Source organism: Eretmochelys imbricata, chromosome 21, assembly GCF_965152235.1.
Source record: "Eretmochelys imbricata isolate rEreImb1 chromosome 21, rEreImb1.hap1, whole genome shotgun sequence".
Classification (NCBI taxonomy): Eukaryota; Metazoa; Chordata; order Testudines; family Cheloniidae; genus Eretmochelys; species Eretmochelys imbricata.
This window is the reverse complement of record NC_135592.1, coordinates 11,147,815-11,167,384: the sequence shown is the minus strand read 5'-3', so window position 1 is coordinate 11,167,384 and position 19,570 is coordinate 11,147,815. Positions and strand designations below refer to the sequence as shown.

At 49.8% G+C, this 19,570-nt stretch overlaps 1 protein-coding gene across 8 annotated transcripts in view; it reads right to left on the bottom strand.

Annotated features, from left to right (window-relative positions):
- ANKS1A (ankyrin repeat and sterile alpha motif domain containing 1A) overlaps positions 1–19,570 on the bottom strand; it is a 155,982-nt gene that overhangs the window by 7,989 nt on the left and 128,423 nt on the right. For 5 of the 8 annotated variants that reach the window (XM_077839460.1, XM_077839461.1, XM_077839462.1 and 2 more), the window contains 10 exons: positions 18,068–18,166; positions 15,425–15,577; positions 14,107–14,214; positions 8,913–9,077; positions 8,131–8,256; positions 7,529–7,600; positions 6,960–7,046; positions 5,593–5,730; positions 2,856–3,026; positions 2,207–2,305 (listed from right to left, as the gene is read on the bottom strand). In XM_077839460.1, coding sequence (XP_077695586.1) covers positions 2,207–2,305; positions 2,856–3,026; positions 5,593–5,730; positions 6,960–7,046; positions 7,529–7,600; positions 8,131–8,256; positions 8,913–9,077; positions 14,107–14,214; positions 15,425–15,577; positions 18,068–18,166 — 1,218 coding nt within the window. The remainder of the gene's footprint in view (positions 1–2,206; positions 2,306–2,855; positions 3,027–5,592; positions 5,731–6,959; positions 7,047–7,528; positions 7,601–8,130; positions 8,257–8,912; positions 9,078–14,106; positions 14,215–15,424; positions 15,578–18,067; positions 18,167–19,570) is intronic. The other 3 variants (XM_077839463.1, XM_077839464.1, XM_077839467.1) reach the window with 1 other exon arrangement.

The following is a 19,570-nucleotide window of genomic DNA, read 5'->3' as shown; positions in this document are numbered from 1 at the left end:
AAAGTAAAAAAGAATCACCTCTGTAAAATCAGGATGGTAAATACTTTACAGGGTAATTAGATTCAAAACAGAGAATCCCTCTAGGCAAAACCTTAAGTTACAAAAAGACACAAAAACAGGAATATCCATTCAGCACAGCTTATTTTCTCAGCCATTTAAACAAATAGAAGCTAACGCATATCTAGCTAGATTACTTACTGTTTTTGGATTCCTGGGGAGAACACCTGGAACATCTACAAAAAGTCTTCGAGCGCATAAGGGAGGCAGGACTAACTGTTAAGGCTAAGAAGTGTCAAATCGGTCTAAACAGAGTGACTTACCTTGGACACCAGGTGGGTCAAGGAACGATCAACCCCCTACAGGGCAAAGTGGATGTTATCCAAAAGTGGCCTGTCCCAAGGTCAAAGGAACAGGTTCAATCCTTCTTAGGCTTGGCCAGTTATTACAGGTAATTTGTACCGCAGTACAGCCAAATTGCCACCCCACTGACAGACCTAACCAAAAAGAAACAGCCAAATGCCGTTCAGTGGACCGAAGAGTGTCAGAAGGCCTTTAACCAGCTTAAAGTGACACTCATGTCTGACCCTGTACTAAGGGCCCCAGACTTTGACAAACGGTTCCTAGTAACCACCGATGCGTCCGAGTGTGGTGTGGGAGCAGTTTTAATGCAGGAAGGACCGGATCAAGAATTCCACCCTGTAGTGCTTCTCAGCAAAAAGTTGTCTGAGAGGCAAAGCAACTGGTCAGTCAGCGAAAAAGAATGTCATGCCATTGTCTACGCTCTGGGAAAGCTACACCCATATGTTTGGGGACGGCGTTTCCACCTGCAAACTGCCCATGCTGTGCTACAGTGGCTTCATACCACCATTGGAAATAACAAAAAACTTATTCGGTGGAGTTTAGCTCTCCAAGATTTTGATTTCGACATCCAACACATCTCAGGAGCTTCTAACAAAGTGGCTGATGCACTCTCCCATGAAAGTTTCCCAGAATCAACTGGTTAAAATCATCCTTGAGATGTGGAAAATATTCTTAGTCTTTATGTACTTGGTAGTATATTTAGAGGTGCATGTGTCTTATTAACTCTGTTTTTCCCTAGAGCTGCAGAAAAATCCCAGCCAGCGTTTCACCTTATCTGTGATTTGGGGGTGGTGTCAAATATAAAGGGAAGGGTAAACCCCTTTAAAATCCCTCCTGGCCAGAGGAAAAACCCTTTCACCTGTAAAGGGTTAAGAAGCTAGGATTCCCTCACTGGCACCTGACCACAATGACCAATGAGGAGACAAGATACTTTCAAAGCTGGAGTGGGGGAGAAACAAAGGGTCTAGGTCTGTGTGTGATGCTTTTGCTGGGGACAGAACAGGAATGGAGTCTTAGAACTTAGTAAGTAATCTAGCTAGAGATGCGTTAGATTCTGTTTGTTTAAATGACTGAGAAAATAAGCTGTGCTGAATGGAATGGATATTCCTGTTTTTGTGTCTTTTTGTAACTTAAGGTTTTGCCTAGAGGGATTCTCTCTGTTTTGAATCTAATTACCTTGTAAGGTATTTTCCATCCTGATTTTACAGAGGTGATTCTTTTTTACTTTTTCTTCTATTAAAATTCTTCTTTTAAGAAACTGAATGCTTTTTTCATTGTTCTTAAGATGCAAGGGTTTGGGTCTGTGGTCACCTATGCAAATTGGTGAGGATTTTTATCAAGCCTTCCCCAGGAAAAGTAAGGGAGGATTTTGGGGGGGAAAGACGTTTCCAGACGGGCTTTTTCCTAATAATAATAATACCGGTTAGACGTTTGGTGGTAGCAGCGAAAGTCCAAGGGCAAAGGGTAAAATAGTTTGTACCTTGGGGAAGTTTTAACCTAAGCTGGTAAAAGTAAGCTTAGGAGGTTTTCATGCAGGTCCCCACGTCTGTACCCTAGCGTTCATAGTGGGGAAGGAACCTTGACGGGGTACTAAGGGGCAGTGAGTTCTCAGCACTGGAGATAAATATCAGCTCATCGTTGGAGCTCATCTGTGTCTGCACCTGAGGAACAAGAGAATGGGCAAGAAGGGAACACACACAAAAAGCAACGAAGCAAGAGACAGGGCCACAGCAAAGACATGGGAAAGCAGAAGGGAGGCTTTCAAGAGAGCTGGGTCGCTTGCTCATAGCTAAGGAAGCTCAGGATTGTTCATGACAAAACACAAGACAGCACGAAGGGTAGAGACCTTAGCTCCTTGACTAACAGACTGCAGCGGCAGGTAGGAGGGACGGTGTGTAGTACAGGAGTGACAGTAACAACAGCGACTATCGGAAGGGAGCGGCACCTGGGCAAAGGGAGCAAGCAAAACACAGACAAAAAGGTGACATTAAAGGAAGGCAACAACCATCCCCAATACCCTGTCAAGTACGCTCCAAACCAGCCTCATCTCCTGGTTGCATTAATGGATCTCTCACTGCTGCAGGATACAAGTTAGGTGCCCAGCCCTATTGGCAGTTCTTCTCTGGGATGTGCACGGCTGGGGTATTGCCCACACTAAATTCGCCCCCTCAGCCCCAAGTAAATCTCCCGCCATTGCTAGCGCTATTACCAGTGGGACCTCGAGAGAAAGCAAGGAGCCAGCAGACATAAAACCTCTACTGCCATGTTGTGTACTCAGCACGGAACTACAGAATAAAGCACCTGGAGCCTGGTGTACACTGGGGTTCCCGCCCCCGCATCATAATCTTATTGTGAAGAAAAGCAGACAGGGAAATCGAAAGCGTATTGCACGGGAGGGGGAGGGGTGTGCCACTCCACCATCTACTGCGATCACACCATGCAAAATACAATCAAGAAGCCACAAATCTGAAGCCAACTGTCCCAAGCCTACGTACCGCGGATTTCCTCATGCCGACTCTGGGTTTAGGCACCGGTTTGGAAGATTTCGTTTCTATCATTTCCGCTGTCGAAGCACCAGTAGGTTTTGATTTTTGGGCTTGGAGGGCCAGCTGATAGGCGACTTCAAACGCTTGTCCCAATGTCAGGATGATTTCATATGTCAGGTTCTTTGGAGAAACCACACAGAACAATTTCAGAGCACCACACTACGCTAGCTACGAAAATCCACACACTAGTGGCAAATAGAAAGCTTCCCTTGGTGACAGAGAAGGGGCTAGAGCAAGCACCATCCATAGGAAGGCCAGCCGTTGACTGGAGGCTGAGTTGGGCCTTTGGCCTCCACAGATGGCCCCATTCATCTTTGGTCCACAGTTGCAAACCCTGTATGATCTGTTGCAATAGCTATTCTCCATCAGCTGACTTTGTCTCCCCCATGGGTGGCATCGGACTCCAGGCATGCCTGCAGAGTTGGCACGGAGCAGCCTTTGGAGCCTGCATACCACAGGTTTGCCCCCGCTGGCACGCAGAACTGTCTCCAAGACCATTATTTCCCTTTCAACAGTATTTCACACTGAAAGGAGAAGGCCTCCAACATGTCATACAGGGAACATGCCTGAGAATACAAATGAGCCATGTGCTAACGCGCTCCACCCCGCAACACGTGTGAAAAGGCTCGTAAGTCAGCCAATTACACAGTACGTAATTGAGAACATGTCAGGGTTTTGTTCACAGCACATTCCCTGGGAGCAAAAACCCCTTCTCCGTTTTAGTCTGCACTGGAGACTTCAATAACGAAGCCAGGGAAATGTTTTTATTGTCAATAGAGCTGTGAAGGGAAAAAAGGGATATTTTGGTGCAGAAACAGGCAGAGAACCACTAGAATGGGATTAGCATTTTTTTTTAAATGGTTTCCATCTAAGTCTGGGCAATAGAACACTGAACACAGATATAATGAACCTGAAATGCACCACGTTTACTCCAAATTAAAATATGCCACCGGTGACTTCCTTATTAGGCAGGCCAAATAAATGTTTAAAGACATTTTTCTATTACTGGGCTAGTATGATACATTTCACTCCTGGGTGGGGCTCAGTGTGAAGTAAATTATGCAGCAGACGCTGACCTCTCTCTACTTGCCACGCATCAGCTCTGCAGGGGCGGACCGAAATGCAGATTACAAGCTACACACAGCAGTCAACTGGTAAACGACCAGTCCCACTTACACATGACGGGAGAGTTAGTGGGGTTGATGTGGGTTATGGGACATTACTGCTGTGTACAGGGCAAGCAAGACAGTAGGAGACAGCAACAGCAGTATGCTGTGAATCGGAAAGTAACAATCCTTTTGCTGTCGTCCATACGCCTGTGTGTTCCACGGCTGCAATTGCTTATTGAAGGGTTAGCTGCATTAATAGGATCTGACGCCACAGCATGTACTGGGCAGAGTGAATTTGCTGGAGGTGCCTGGTAAGATGCTCAGTAGAGAAGTGGTGGAAAGAGCACATTTAAGGCCACTGTCAGACTCTGGGGAAGCCTTCCAAGGTATGTGGCAAAAAAAAGTTGTCCGGGTCATTTAAACTGGACAGACCCAGGCATGGCCTACACACAGGTTTGTGTCACTACACCTATGGTGGGGGGCGAGAGGGGGTGACTTTTCTATTGAAAGAGTTATGGTACAATCCCCGGAGCGAGGATGCAGTTACACTGGCATAAAGACTCTTATATGAGACAGCTGATATCCGTACAGGAGAGGGAATAAGCAATACCAGCATTAGGCACCCTTATACCCATGTAGCTGCAGCCGCGCTAGGGGCTATACTAGTATAGTTAAAGCAATACGTGTGTGTAGACCAGGGGTCTCAAACACGTGGCCTGCCAAGCTCCCCGCACCCCCGGAGTTATTTCCTGTGGTCCGCCAGGCTCCCCTCTCCCCGCTTCCCCCAGCGCACTGCATCCCCACTCCTCTGCCTACCTTGAGGCGCTTCCGGCCGCCAAACAGCTATTTGGCAGCGCTTAGCGTTTTCCAGAAGGGAGAGGGGAGGAGTGGGGAGCCATGCGCTCGGGGGAGGAAGTGGGGAAGAGGTGGGGCAGAGGCGAGGATTTGGGGAAGAGGTTGAAATGGGGGCGGGGAAGAGGTGGGGCAGAGCCTCATGGAAGGAAGGAGGTGGGACCAGGGTCAGTGATGCAGCCCTCGGGCCAATGTACTAGTCCTCATGTGGTGATTCGAGTTCGAGAACCCTGGTGTAGACAAGGCCTGAGTCCCTGAAGAATTACTGGAGGGAACAATCTTGCCCCAAAGGATGGGCTAGGAGATAATGAGGTTTTTTTTCTTCTCCAATTTCTCTGTGAAGAGCTTTAGTATGACACCCTCCACTGTCATCTCTGGCAGCAGAACACGCATCATACATGGATTATCTACCAGTGCACAAGGATATGGCAAGAGCTGGCGGGGACAGCTCAGTGCTCTAGGCATGTTTGGAACAGCACTCCTTGGATTCACAGGTTCAAATCCCAGCAGTGTCCATTTGGCCCTTCCTCCTCGTGAGAGACAAACCCAGTTCCATGGCAGGGCTTTGCCCTCGTTTCTTGGGGAAATTCCCCCTTGCCCCTGTTGTGCAGCAAGCTGGTCAGTGTCCTCCACTCCCAGAGGCGTCTGCCGCGTATGGAAGGCTTGTGCAGCACTTTGGGACACAAGGCAGGGCGACAGCCCTTTCGTGCAGACGTGCCACTCACCACATCGACGGTGCTGAAGACATGGCAGTAGTGGTGGCTGGTCTGCAGGTCCTTGGTGATATAGGCGAACGTGCAGAGATCCTCGGGGTCCTGGGCCGCGCAGGAAATGTTCCGGATTTCATGCTCGGCGATGACATTCTACCAGAGTTAAACACAGGCAGCCAATTTTGTGGGATATACAGACAGCTGGATTGTCCCACACTCTCTCCTCCTAGGAAATAACAGCCACCCTGTTCAAGCTCAGCAGAACACCTAGCTGAATGCACATAAGAGGCCGTGATAAGGGAATTCAGGTACAATTGAGGGGAGGTCCTGACTGTCCTTTCCAAGTGATCTTAGCGCTTGTAGGAAGGTTATTCTACTTCTCTCCATTCTAACAGACAGGTTGACACAGGAACAGTTGATGCTTCCCACCACAGCAGGACCACATCGCCCAGGGACATTCTTAAATCAACTCAGAGTTTTCACCATGTGTTACTACTACAGTGATTTGAAGATATTTGACAAACGGAGCAGCATATTGCAGACGAAGGGCAAACAGACAGATGGGAGACGCTGGCAGTGAGAGAGGCCCTAGCTGCCCCAGTCCTTGTCCCACATCTTGTCAGAGTCAAAGGGAGGAATTAGCAAGGTAGTTTGGTTTCTCGGGGAGTAGCTCACAGCTAGCCCCAGAAGGCACAGAAAAAAGGGATATGGCATATTGCAATGCCTGTGTCCTAGAAACCAATTCTTAGTCTAATGAGATATGTAACAGCACCACTCAGAGGGGGAAGCAGTATTCCCAGGCCGTGCAGCCGTACAAGTGGTCAGCCAGCAGGGAGCGCTAGCGAAAACGGTTAGATCCTCCCGCACCAGTAATGCTGTGTTCTTCTACAGCAGAGTGTTTCAGAGTCCAGCACAGACAGTTAGTGCCTCAAAACATCCCCATGTGATAGGCTGGACTTAATCTTAGTTTACAGAGAAGGAAACCCAGGCAGAGAGATTAAATATTGGTCCAAGGTCAATGGAGCACGTCAGAGATAGGCCTGAGACTAGAACCCAGTGTGACTCCATCCCCTCCTCCAATCACCAGATAACACTGCCTCTGACATGTGGTGCCGGGGAACAGGAAATCCAGCTGGGTTCTCTCTGCCTCCCCCTTCCCCACTGGCAATAAGGATTCCACACGCAGAACAGAGCTGCTGACTACTGATGCAGGAGGCTGATTCGCCTGTGGCAAGGCTGGCTCCACGGGGCTAGCCAGAGCGTACTCTTGTTTGTGGCTGTCTAGTCAGCGGATAGGACAGCTCACATACAGCAGGTGAGTGAGGAGAAAGGTGCGTGTGCTGTCCCATCTGACCGCTAAGCTGAGGGAATTCTAAGTGTACCTTGTTAGAAGCATCTATGAACTTCACCCCTTTGTAAGTGATGGATAATATTATGGTTGGGATCTTCTTCATATGCTCCGTGGATTTCTGCAGAAATAAGAACACACAGATGAATAGGTACAAATTAAACACTTCCTCCTTCAGCGGGACTCCACAGGTCTCATTTGGGTATTACTGGGAGGGATCTGAGTAGCCAGCAGAGTGACAGTCACAGGAGAGCGTGGAGCTCTCGGTGTGAGTTTTTGCATGGTGCTCCAGACCGGAAGAAGGGCCCAGTTTGGTACCACTGTACGCCGTGCACCATGTGCAGCAAAGGGCTTTCTTTCTCAGTGTTTGAAATATGAAGGGGGGGAGGGACAATTTGGTGACATGCAGCCTGAGAGGAACAAACATTTCACCCCAAGGCTTTCACCAGCCGTGCTAACAGCACCATTTCCATGCACTGGGCCGGCCTTCCTCCTGAGCAGCCACTTCAGCCCTGCACAGAGGGAGACTCCATGTGCAACCTCAGTCACCACAAGCTTCACACTCAACACCATCCATGCTTCTCCAGGCCGCCACCCACCTACCCTCATCTTTGCACAGGCATCCTGCGTCGACTCCGTCCCTCGCAGGTCTTTGATTAACATGGAGCCCAGATACTATTGGAAACAAGGAGAGGAAAGGATGCTGCAGTTAACTGGCTGCATTGAGCTTGGAAGCCTCAAAAGCCACTCCTGCCCCCAAAGCAACGTACAGCAAACTCTGCTGAAAAATCCGTTTCCCCACCCCCTCGAAGGTGGAAGGGTCACATGCAGGTCTCACTCCCCTTCTTTACACCCTCCAGCAGTATTCTGGTTGTAGTCCCCATCCTCCCAGCTCAGCCGACTTGTCTGGACTCCTCCCAGAGCCAGTCACGGCTATAGATTAATGGCTAGCGCCCGCTCCCTCCAAGGCACTAAGCACAGGGCTCTGCACAGCAGTCCTAGCTAAGCCCAGGGATGGAAACCAGTGACTGAGCCAGGGCTCCCCCAGGAGGAGCGTGCACACTCCACCGGGTTGGCAGAAAGGTTCCTCACTACAAGTGCCATGGTGAAAAGGGGGCTGCAGAACTCCAGTGAGAGTGAGCGTAACCTTCCTGCATGGTGAGAACTGAGCACAAACTCCGGAGGCTTCCCTGAAATCCACTTACGTTGGCCTCGTACCCGCAGGACTCGAAGATGAGCTTCTCAGGCTGGTGCTGCCAATTCTGAACAGGCGCATACGGCGCAGCGAGACTCGGGGGCCTGAGAGTCAGTCTGGACTCACGATGCTCCTCCTGAGGGGACAAGCACAAGCGTAAAAGCCTCAGCGGACCCAGCCAGACATCTAGTTCTGACGCACACAGCAAGCGAGACAGGAAGCCCCGGGGGAGAGTGTCTAACCAACACCAACGTGCTTCAAACAGGCACAGTGATATGGTGGCTTACCGAAGGTGGAAGGGCCCAGTGGCCATTCCCTGCTCTGCTCAGGCTAGATTTTCAGTGCCCAGCAAGAGCAACCAACCAACCAACTAGGGGAATTCTTCAGAAGGCATAGGACAGCCAGCGTGCGCCTCACTGTTCTCATCCCCCCAGCCATCTGCTGTTTCATAATAGCTCCCAGGGTCCCCCAGACACCAGAGCACAAGGAAAAATGCACCCCAGGAAAAGCAAGCCCTACGTGCACGGAGTGGTCACGTCCCCACTTTACAGATGGGAGATGACGCTGAGAGAGGGGAAGTGATTTGCTCAAGGCCACAGAGCAGGTCAGTTCAGAGCCAGGAATAGAACCCAGCTGCGTCCCCTTCGCACTCTGAACACCCTTCATCTAGCAGTCTTAAGAGTGCTTCACTAACCCCGTTTGGGGCACACAGTTGTGTCTCCCAGCCACACCGCCGGGGAGGTACACAGGCTCCCGTGCAGAGGAACCCACAAGAAACAAGCTCGCTCTGACCTGTGCTTTGTATCTGTCAGCTCTGGGGTGAGAAGCAGCATCATGGCCACTGTCATGTCGCCTCTTCCCAGTATCCCCCAAAGGCAGCAAGAGCTCCGCAGACCTCCCTGTGTAGGAGTCAGTCTGGCTCAGCAGTGAGGAAGTCTGGGACATCAGATCCTGGCACTGGAGGCAGAGACAGACACAGACCTAAAGACAACTGGCCTGAGTAGGCACATTCCACAATCCCTGCCTGCTAGTGACAGCAGTCGCTTTGTGTTTTTAAATAGCACTTCTCCTCCTGGGACCAACTTTGCCAATGAAGAGCATGGAGGCCAGAGCTGGGAGTGCTGCTGGTTTGACTAACCCCCTTCTAAAGCTACCTGTGGTTCGGAAGAGGAAAAGCAGTACAACGGAGGCAGCAAACACAGGGTCTTCCCTGCAGAAGTCACCTGCATTGGTCTGACCTGGCCCTGCCCTAAGGAACATGGGAAATCTCACAGGTGCTGTAAGCCAGAGTCCAGCCATTTTAGGGGTACACCAGACATATACTGTGGGAATGGGCAGTTAATTGATTTTGATACCAAACCCCTAGACAATTCATTAACCCACTTATGTATGCAGGGCGCTTCCCCAGCCACCGCTAAGACTATTGATTTAAAGTCAAGGATGGCCTAAAAGGTGGCCAACTTCTGGCAGCTGTCCAGGGTGCTGTGCAGAGACTAGGGGTGGCTTGCTCAAAGGCAAGTGCAAACCAGTCAAATTCCAGACCAAAGCCACAAAGGATATTCAGCTTGGATGAGAGTAGCCCCTTCTTTCCAGGGGAGAAGTCTGGCACTGCAAACCCTACCTTGACAATGCCTGCACAAAGGGCGTGCAAGACCCTAGAGTTAATGGAACCTGTGACTTCTGGCCCGATCTACTCTCCCCTAAAACAATTTCCTTTGCTGTCTTCTGTGAAAGGCATCAGATCTCCAGACAGGTTCTCTCCTCAGCCACCCCACAATCACCCCAGGACTATCTCAAGTTCTAACATGGCCCCCATTGCTGCACTTTGCCACCTTTACTGCGTGTTTATTCTCACTAGAGGTTAGACATCCGTGGACTGACTTTTGGCCAGGATCAGCCTCGGGTCAAAGCACTAAAAAGACTGAGGCCCTAGAAAGCATAGTGGAAAGAGATCAATCCGAATGCCTTACAACGGCTGGCTATAATTGCGAGGAAGAGAGAGTCACCCTGGTACGTGCCGATCCAGGGTCCAGAAGACAATGCAGGGAACTCAAGCTGGTGCTTTTGGGAGCTCACAGCTGCAACACCCATTAGTTCCATTCAACATCCTTGCTTAATTTTCCATTGACATCCTTCCGTTCTGCAATGCCAGAATCAGGCTTTAGGAACTCGACAGCTGTAGCATCAGGAAATGTCACAAATGGCCCCATTCTCTTCTACCTCCTCCCTACCCGGCATTTCAATCAGCTGACACTCTGCCAAGGCGCGTCTTTCTATTCCTTCAGTCCTGTCCATCTCAAGAGAATGTTTCGGAGAATCTTGGATTCTCAGCTGGCTGCTTTCCATCTGGGCATCTGCTATCTACAAAGCCTGTGATTCAACGCTAGAGGAAGGTACAGGATTCAGCGCCATGGGGACCAGAGTCCTCTCTGTATCCAACCAAGTACAGGTTGAAATTACAAGACAGAGCTACACCCCTCCTCCCTGCCAGGCATTACATCCCCAGGCTGAAGGAACCAGCTCTGGGGGAGGGAAGGGGTCCGAGGAGAGGGAACTCAACCTCATGTTCAGTTCTTGACCTAAGAACACTGGCCCTCGACTGCCAAATGTGATGGAGGGTTTTGCACTATGGATGCTTTCCACAAGGAACTGGACTGAGACCCAAGCAAATTCCACCCAGACCTAACAGTCATCAGAGGGCACCAACCTGGGCTGGAATAGAACCAGTGACCCAGAGCAGAAAGAATCCAGGACACAGGAGTCCTCCCTGTTTGGTGTTTAGAAGAAGTGTTCCAAGAAAGCGGTGAGGTCCTGGGCTTGTGCCCACGGCCATGTATTGCCATGGACACCTTGGGAAGGCACAAACTGCGAGTCTACCCAACATGCCAAGCCCTCTACCCCCAAAGCCAAAACTCATGTGTGTCTAGAAAGCACACACCTGGCACCAAAGCCCAGTCAGAAGCCAGAACTGCTGCACTTTCCTGACTGTGCCCCTTGGACAAGGTGGCTCTAGCTCCTCTCAGCCACACATATATGAGGGGCACTACTTCTACAAGCCCCCCTCAGGCTTCTGCTGCACTTGTCAGGCCATTTAGAGAGGCAGTGCAGCCCAGAGCAGCAACCTCTGCACGGGCCATTCATCTGGAAGTGCTGTTCGAACTAACTGCTACAAACACTGCATGGAACTGGGACGGAGGGGAAGTTCTCATTGCCCCAAGTGTGTCCCAGTGACAGAGCTGACGCTGCGGATGTACTGGTGCTTCTGATTAAAAATGCACTGGCTGCGAACTTTGCCTTAACCAGGGCTCCTGTTTGAACTCCATCAGCTCTTCCAAGCTTGCACTTATTTCTCAGACCTTAAAAAGCAATGAAGTTCAACCCGATGCAAATGGCTACAATCCTGCTTACAGCCAGTCTCAGGCTTGGAATCTGCATGAACAGCATAGCGTGTGAAGTATTCCAGGATGTAGAACTTGTGTTCCCAGTAAATCCAGATTGATCAAGTCAGCTCTGCAGCCCAATGGGCTGAGGCCCTGAACCTAATCAGAAACTGTCAATTTTTCTGCAGTACTTGAAACTCAGGGCAAAAGGAAGGACTCCAACTGACGTGAGGTACAGAGCAATGGTGGAGACTCAATGCTAGCGGCTTTAAGAGTGATTCCTACTGCTCAACATGAAAGATGGCAGAAGGGATGGCAAAAGGTTTGCTTTGAAGGTAGGGCAATCTGTCAGTCATTCCCACTGGGTGCTGCGGGAATCTCTGATTTGCAACACTGAAGATGTTGCGCACACCCCAGTTGTTAATCCCTTAACTAGCTGTATGTGAGAAGCTGAGAATCGCTAAACTCATTTCACGTGTAGGCTACTCTGACACTGCTGGGCCACAACAGTTACGTGCTTTCAGGGGGTGTCGCAATTCTACCATGGGAAAGGAACCTGCACAGATACCCTCCCAAAGCTAGCCCAGTGGGCAGACAGCCTGACTGTCAAGAGTGCCCACCACATGTAACTCCTTGAACATCCAGAAGTCGCTGGGAGATGCAAGCGTCCAGCACCTTTGAAAGTCAGGCCTATAGCCCCGAGAAACCCAAAACAAACCAAGGAGGCAGGTATCGGGTTCCCAATGGTAAAAACTACACGTGGATCCTGCCTGAAAGCCATAATGGCGCGAACTCAGTTGAGCGATGCAGATCATTCAGGTGTTTATGACAGTTCTCACACACAAGTAGCTTCATTAAGAGTATACTGTGGCAGGAAATCAGCATATACCAATCGACCGACTACAAAAGTGATCCTCAGATGGGGCCATAAAGGGCTGTTTCCCTCACCACATGCTCCTTGTCACAGTTTAACTTACTAGGTAGGCATCGGAGCCGAGAGACTGCACCTGTTGGGACTTTCCCCGACATACACAGGAAACCCAACGATTAAGGGACCTGACTGGCTAGGTGCTGAGTGCCTTCAACTCCCACTTACTTCAGCAGCAGGATCATGCCCCAGCGCTATGCACTCTGCTTGGGCACAGGGGTTCAGTGAATGGAGAAAGGCAACTGGCCCAACAAGTCAGCTCTTCAGATTTCTCCTAAACCTTCTTCTTAAACTATGGGCCTGATCCTGAGAGTTGCCTTGCATTTTCAGCTTCCAATGACTGCAGTAGGAGCTGAGGGCACTCAGCACTTGGCATGAGCAGGACCGGTATTAAGTATACATTATTTTCAGTAGTTTGTTTTCCATGGCAGAGAAAAAGGGAATAGGAATCACGTACTTCTCCTAAGGGTCAGTTCTTCACCGCTCAAATGGAAGAGCAGCTGAAGTGACCAACTCATAAACCCTGACATCACCACTAAATCAGCTGGAATGTGTGCTCTAAACCAATAGCAACATTTCTGTGTGGGGGGCCTGAGTTGGAAGAGAGTGGTTCGTGAATCTCGGATCAACACATGTAGCTGAATGCAAGTTGCAGCTCCCACATGCTCTCCCCGTGCTCTGGCTTTGGGATCAGTTCTGTACCAGGAAGGTTGTTTTTTCACACTAGGCTTTTATATTTCTGAAAACACAGTCAGCCAAAAGAGTAACGGGAATTAGAGCCATGGCTCAGTGCTTTGACTGATAACAGACACAGTGGGGCTAAGCTGCCTGGCTACGATCCAGATCTGAAGTTCTCAGTGTGTTCAGAGTGGGAGTGTTTGGATCTGTATCATTCCAAGTAACAAAACATCAAACATGCACCCACTTGGAGGAGTAGTGTTTATCTTAAATGCTCTCTCTCCCCTTACACAAAGCCAGAGGTGCTGCTGTCTCAACCACCCAACCGCAAGGTCGAATTTTTGCCCCAAAGTAGCCAGTGGAAAATAATTCAGAAGGGCAATTCAATTGACATTTGAGAGCTAGAAGGAACATCCAGCCCTTGTCTGAGCATCTCCAGTGGGTCAAAGTTCACATCAAGGCATTTTGCTTTTTATAATGAAGGTTAAAGTGCCTAGGTTCGAAAACTACTTTTTAAAAAATTGATGCACATCTCTGAAACCACTCTGGAAATTTACTACCCACAGTAAATATTTCAAACAAGTTAACTTATAAAATATTGACACAAAGGAAGGTTATTTTTGTGGCACCTTTTAACTGACTCTCCTAGGAGAATTTCTAGTGCTTTCAAGAGAGAACGAGGCTCTGAGAGAAAGGACAAGTATATTCTCACTTTTCCATCTGTGCCCGGATTCCCATCTGGAAATCTTTTGTAGCACCTGAGCTCTCAGCGAACACATTCCCCTGGTCTCAGATCCCCAGAGGTGTTTATTGTTCATCAAAAAGGAGATGATTCCTGAGGCAGACTTGATTTTAGTTTCTTAAAAAGGAAAAGGGGGATGAGAGGAGAAGGGAGACAAGCCAAGGCGAGCCGGCGCAGAAGAAAACATCCTGGCAGCCACGGATTGTGCTCCATGCAGACATATCAATCAGGCAGCCAGCAACACAAACAATGACTCACCCTCAGCTGCGAGAACCGTGGTGGTTTCTGGGGTGGCTCCTCATACGGTCTGTCTGCCAAGGAGGCAATAATTCGCTTCCGATGGCCAAGCAGATTCACCTTCAGCACCTGCAGGCAAAGGGGAAAGTTAGCTCAATTCAAGGAGGGTGGGCAACGATTTCGGTATCCCCCTGAGCATGTCGTGCAGTTTTGTATCTTCTTCTAGTCAAACTAATAGCTGCCAGGTTTTGACTGAGACTGGGAATTGCCCCACTGCCAGGCCTCCCCTCGTCACTGTGTTTGCTGATACTGTTCAGCATCTCTGCTGTACAGCTTCGTGTCATCTGTTGTCAGTTTCATCCCAAAGCAGACAAATTTTGTACAGCATGAAATATACTCCTCCCCCTAATTCAGCGCATAGACACAGCTCCTCATTGGCAAGCTGCTGCGTAAAGAGGACCTAATCCATCAGCCTCCCTGCACCACCTTGTGAGATCGGTCAGCATTAACCCCAGGTAACAGCTGGGGAAACCAAGGCACACATGGGATAACTGACGCAGCCGAAGTTACACACAAGTTAGCATCACGGTTGAGATCAGAGCAGAGCTGTTGATTTTCAACCCCAAACTTAAGCCACTAGATCATGCTGCCTAGTACCCCAACCACATACAAATAACCATTGTTTATTTTTGCAGGGTGCAAACCCTAAAGAACAATCACTGAGTGGACAGGTTACGTTTTAATTAGACAAACACAAAGGACTGTTTGGGTACCCTCTCAGTCACACCAAAGAACAGTTCTACGTATTCACAGGCTCTCCCTGAGTTAAGACAAACTCATATCTAGTCCCTGAATACTGCACTGTGCACACACCAGTGAAAGTAACTTCTGGTTGTTCTAGGATTCCCCTCACTGCTGCGTTCCCACTCTGCTGCTGCTGATTGCTTCCCTTTCACCGACGCCAACTTCACCTCCCGGTGGAACCGGGCTGTTCTAAATCCCAAGCTCACCAGTTGGTGGGAACCACTGGTCTGTTTATTCCACAACGAGACAACACACCATGCTCACAAGAGTGACCCTGCTGCCTCCGAGTTGGCATGTTTCGTTCCCTTCAAACAGCAACAGTTCTGGTGCCGAGGGCCACACCATCGGGATTTGGAATGAAGGTGCTGGGGCACGGAATCGTCCTACACTGGCACTGATTCTCCTTGCACCTTTGTATGCGAAGAGTGCTGCACCATTGTTGCACTGAGTCGAATAAACCTCTCTGCAAGTTGTACCCGTCTGGAGGGAACCTGTGCAGGGTTAATAGCAAAGGCAATGGAAAGCCAGTACCTACATTTACTATTTCAAGCTCCCAGAGATTTTTCACAGTATCAATAGAGCTGTAGCCACTTGACAGGAAGGACTGAATGTAGTCCTGCAGCCCCAAAGAGTCAAGCCAAGCGGGAACCGAAGGCTGGCTGTTCCCATCGCAACCCAGAGATTTCACCTAAAAATGGGCAAGAGAAGAAAGGGTTAAAAAGCCTCTGGGGATCCCAAACAGCTCAGATTCCAAAACCCACAATGGCTGCAATTAAACACCATGTAATTAAAGAATTATAACGGGGGATTTGTACAGTGACTTCCACATGAAGATCTCTAAGCATTTTGTAAGACCCGAGTAGATCTCAACCCCGGGGCCAGGTAAGCGTTACTCCCATTAACAGGCGGACAAGCAAGGCACCAAGGTTCACAGACACGCCCAAGGATGCACAGTGAGAAAACTGGGAAAGAATCCAGGAATCCCAACTCCGAGTCCCGAGCTGTGCTCACTGGATAGCATTCCCTCCCTTCTGCATTTACCCTTTAAAGCACAAAACCGCACAGTGACACAGGGAGAATACGTTCAATATTCAAGTTGAAAGTGTCTTTAGAATGTAGCGAACGCCAATGCCAGTCAGTTACATATTTGGCTGTGTACTTTGGGTGGAGCAGGACAGTCGCGAGAGCACAGCTTTCCTGTCCCACCCCTGGCTCCAGCCTGAGAAGCTGATTTTTCCTGCCAAAGATGACCTTAAGGTCTGTGCACTTCAGAAGTAATTGGGCAGCTGGGTCCAGCCGCGGGGGAGAGAAAGGGGGGCGGCACAATCCAGCACATGTGCACACTTGGAAAAGACTGCCAGAAGGAGGAGACCCAGGGGACTGTTCCCAATACCAGAGGCTTGGAGGAAAATCTTTTGTTGGTCAATTTAATGCTCAGAGAAGTGGCTGTATTAAACAGCCCTGGAGGATGGAGTCCCTCGATTATCAGGTGACAGACAGCCGAAGGGCAGGCCCTCTCCTGGATTCCCCATTGAAAAACCTTAGTCCTGACTGGGACGTGCACGGCAGAACTGAGTGTCATCTCCACGGCCTGTTCAGTCCTCAGCATCGCTATGGAAAGCATCATAAAGGCAGTAGGAAGTGCCAAAAGTGCTGGTGGTTTGATGATGTGACAACTCTCCACTAGCAACTAGACAAACCCCCTCTGAGCCCACTCCTGAAGTCACTTCACAGCAATGACAAGGGACTAGTGTGACGATCCAGCAGCTTCAGCGCCAATTCCAAACCCCGCTCCAAAGTAACTGGAGACGGGAACTGGCTGGTGGAAGAGGCGGGAACGTCCTCATCTATTTACAACGGTGGTTCACATCCCACCCATCTCGCAGCTGACCAAGTCCGTCTCCCCTTTGTGACCATGCCCCTGAAAGCATGTCAGAGAAGACTGCTAAGTTCTCCCTTCAACTCTCGGGCGTATTTTCTTCTGACAAATGGAGCTGGAGGGTCGCTCCACTGAACACATGCCATTTATTTCATTTATGCACTAGCGGGAGGCACCCTGCGGCCCGCAGCCTAGATGACACTCTGTTCCAAGTGCCTGAAATAGCCTCCTTACATGCCGCTGGCACAGATAAGGTAGCGTCCAATTTCGCAACACAGCCCCTGGCAGAGGCCTGAGAAATCAGGTGCAAGAGGAAGACTGCCTTGTTTCAGCACTTGCGCTATGTTAGCGTATTAGTGCTAATTCAAGCTGGGTCACAGGACTGCTGGCTCTAACTGGAAGTGTTGACATGAGGTTATATCGGGCACTTGCTGAGTGTGCGAGAGAAGGGTGGCAGGAAAACTGAGGGCAGCTGTTACCCTTCTTAGGTTTCACTGACCATAACAAATCCCCAAGCAATTAGACTTCAAAGCAGCTGGGGAAACCTTTGGAAGAGCCGAAAGCTGAGCGAAGTTGATCATGCTCCTGTCTACATTTGCTGGTTGGGGCTCCGGCTGCAAGTGGCAGCACCCCAAAACCAGGACGCTCAGAAAGCCATCTCTGGAATATCAGTGACCAGACTAGTACTTCCTGCCGGGGCGATGCCTGGTACATCCCTAGCATTAGGGGACTACGCTTGAGTCTTTAATGCAAGCTCTCCACAAGCCGTGCTGTTCTCGCACCGTAGGAACACAGAGAGCAGCTCTCAGCGACCAGCGAGAGAAGCAAAGGTCCCCCCAGTGAAGTGTGGTGCCCCCTGACGTGCCTGCCTAGACCGCAGGATTCTCTGCTGCAGTTCTCAGGAGCCTGGTGTCCTGGAGCCAGCACTCAGCCCTGTAAGCCACATCCTTCTGGGGGCTCCTTGCAGTCCAGACGCACCAATTCATGCCCAGTCAGCTCAGCAGAAAAAGCAGCCCCTGCTTCTCCACAAGCTTAAAACCCAAGTCCTGGCCCCCTCTAGCCATTCTCCTCTCTGGGGTGGGATGCTCTATTGACGCAGTCGTAAGCCCTCTTCTCAATGGCACTTCCCAGAGAGTAGCTTTCCAAACAGCCAAGGACTGTATCTACAGATGGATAGCTGAGGTTACATGCTTTATTTTCTGCACCGTGGCCTTCCACACCACAGCCATGCAGTTTGAGAGTTCCTGGCTCCGCCAGCCCGCTCCCCACCCGTGCTGCAGCAACTAATACAATTGTCACCTTCGGAAGGGGACGTGCGGCCTGGAGAAGTTTCCTGCGGTGCTGCGGGTCGCTAATCCCGATCTCCCGAAGGTCCTGATCTTCCATTACGTTACAGCCCTGTGGAAACAGAACGAGAGACGGACATGGGAGCAGAGTGCAGCAGCAGCAGGATCAGTTGCTGGAGTAGGAACTGTGTGTGTTATAGCTGCCTTCCTCCACGCCATACACACACCCTTCCTACTCTGCTCCCAGGTGAAAAAAGGGAGGCCGCTCTGCAGAAAACCCCTGTTCTTGCTCTGGACCAAGGGAATATGCATGAAGCTTCACAGGAATGACTCCACCAGGGGGGCAGAACAATAAAATGCACTAACTAAGCACACTTCATCTCTCACCCCTTCACCCCATGGAGCCACCTGACATCATCTGCAGGTTTCAGTTGGATTTACATAAGGTCTCTCTCTCTGGCTAATACCCGTGAGATTCTGTAGCAGCTGGCACTCAAAAGCCATGGTGTAACTCTCTAGTGCCCTCCCAGGATGCCCCCATGAGGAACGGAGAATTCCACAGACAGCTTCCCCTCCAGTGGGTTTCTCAGCTTCACATACCTACCGTGGCGCCCACCACCTGCCGTAAGCAGACAGCCTAGGCAGAAGTGAAACAAGTCACCAGGTGTACTGATGGGTTAATTCTGGAGTGTGCAGTGTGCTTGCTGAAGCAATTAAGGAATGAATGTAGCTACCCCCTCCTTTCTCTCACTCAGTCTGTTCCATGATATCTCTTTGCAGCCAATAAATTTTGGGACACTGATATAAGGGACCTTCCTCTTTCCTATGTAGATGCTTTAATCAACCATTCCTTTGATCATGGTTTAGCCATTCAAATCTCCCCACTGCACAAACAATCCCTTTTGCATATAAACAGAACCGCTGCATGATGCTCATCTCTGCCTAGGCTCCCTTGAGAGCCAGAGAGAATAAATTGAATTTATTTTAGTGAGAGCTGGAGATCCAGGGAAGGTCAGTATCTCTGTAATCTATCATCTGTCTCCATGGAGACAGAGGCAACCCACCCCTCTCCAGTGCAGAGGCTTTCATCATTAGCTGCTGCTTTACAAAGCTCATTATCTCGGTGTGAAGCGGGAATGAGAACACATGCAGTCTGCGCTTCCTTCACTGATCAGAGACTATACACCTGTCAGTATCCAGTTAGATCTGCACCATGCAGATGTAAGACCAGATGCGTAGCCCCCATCAGTGAAATAGCCATACCATAACAGCTACTTGACTGTCCATATCCAGTTAACACCACTGACTCGTATTGCAATAGTGCCTAAATGCCCCAATCAAAGTCAGTCCCCCATTACGCTAGGTGCTGTACACCAACATATACCTGGAGAGAGTCCAACTTCAGGTGCAGACATGCCCTCCCCATTCCTGAGCTGGCCACAGATTAAAGGTGAACTGCGAGGTCTTGGCTACAGTGGAGTTCATTTTTATAAAAGAAATCTTGGCTGCAGTGTCG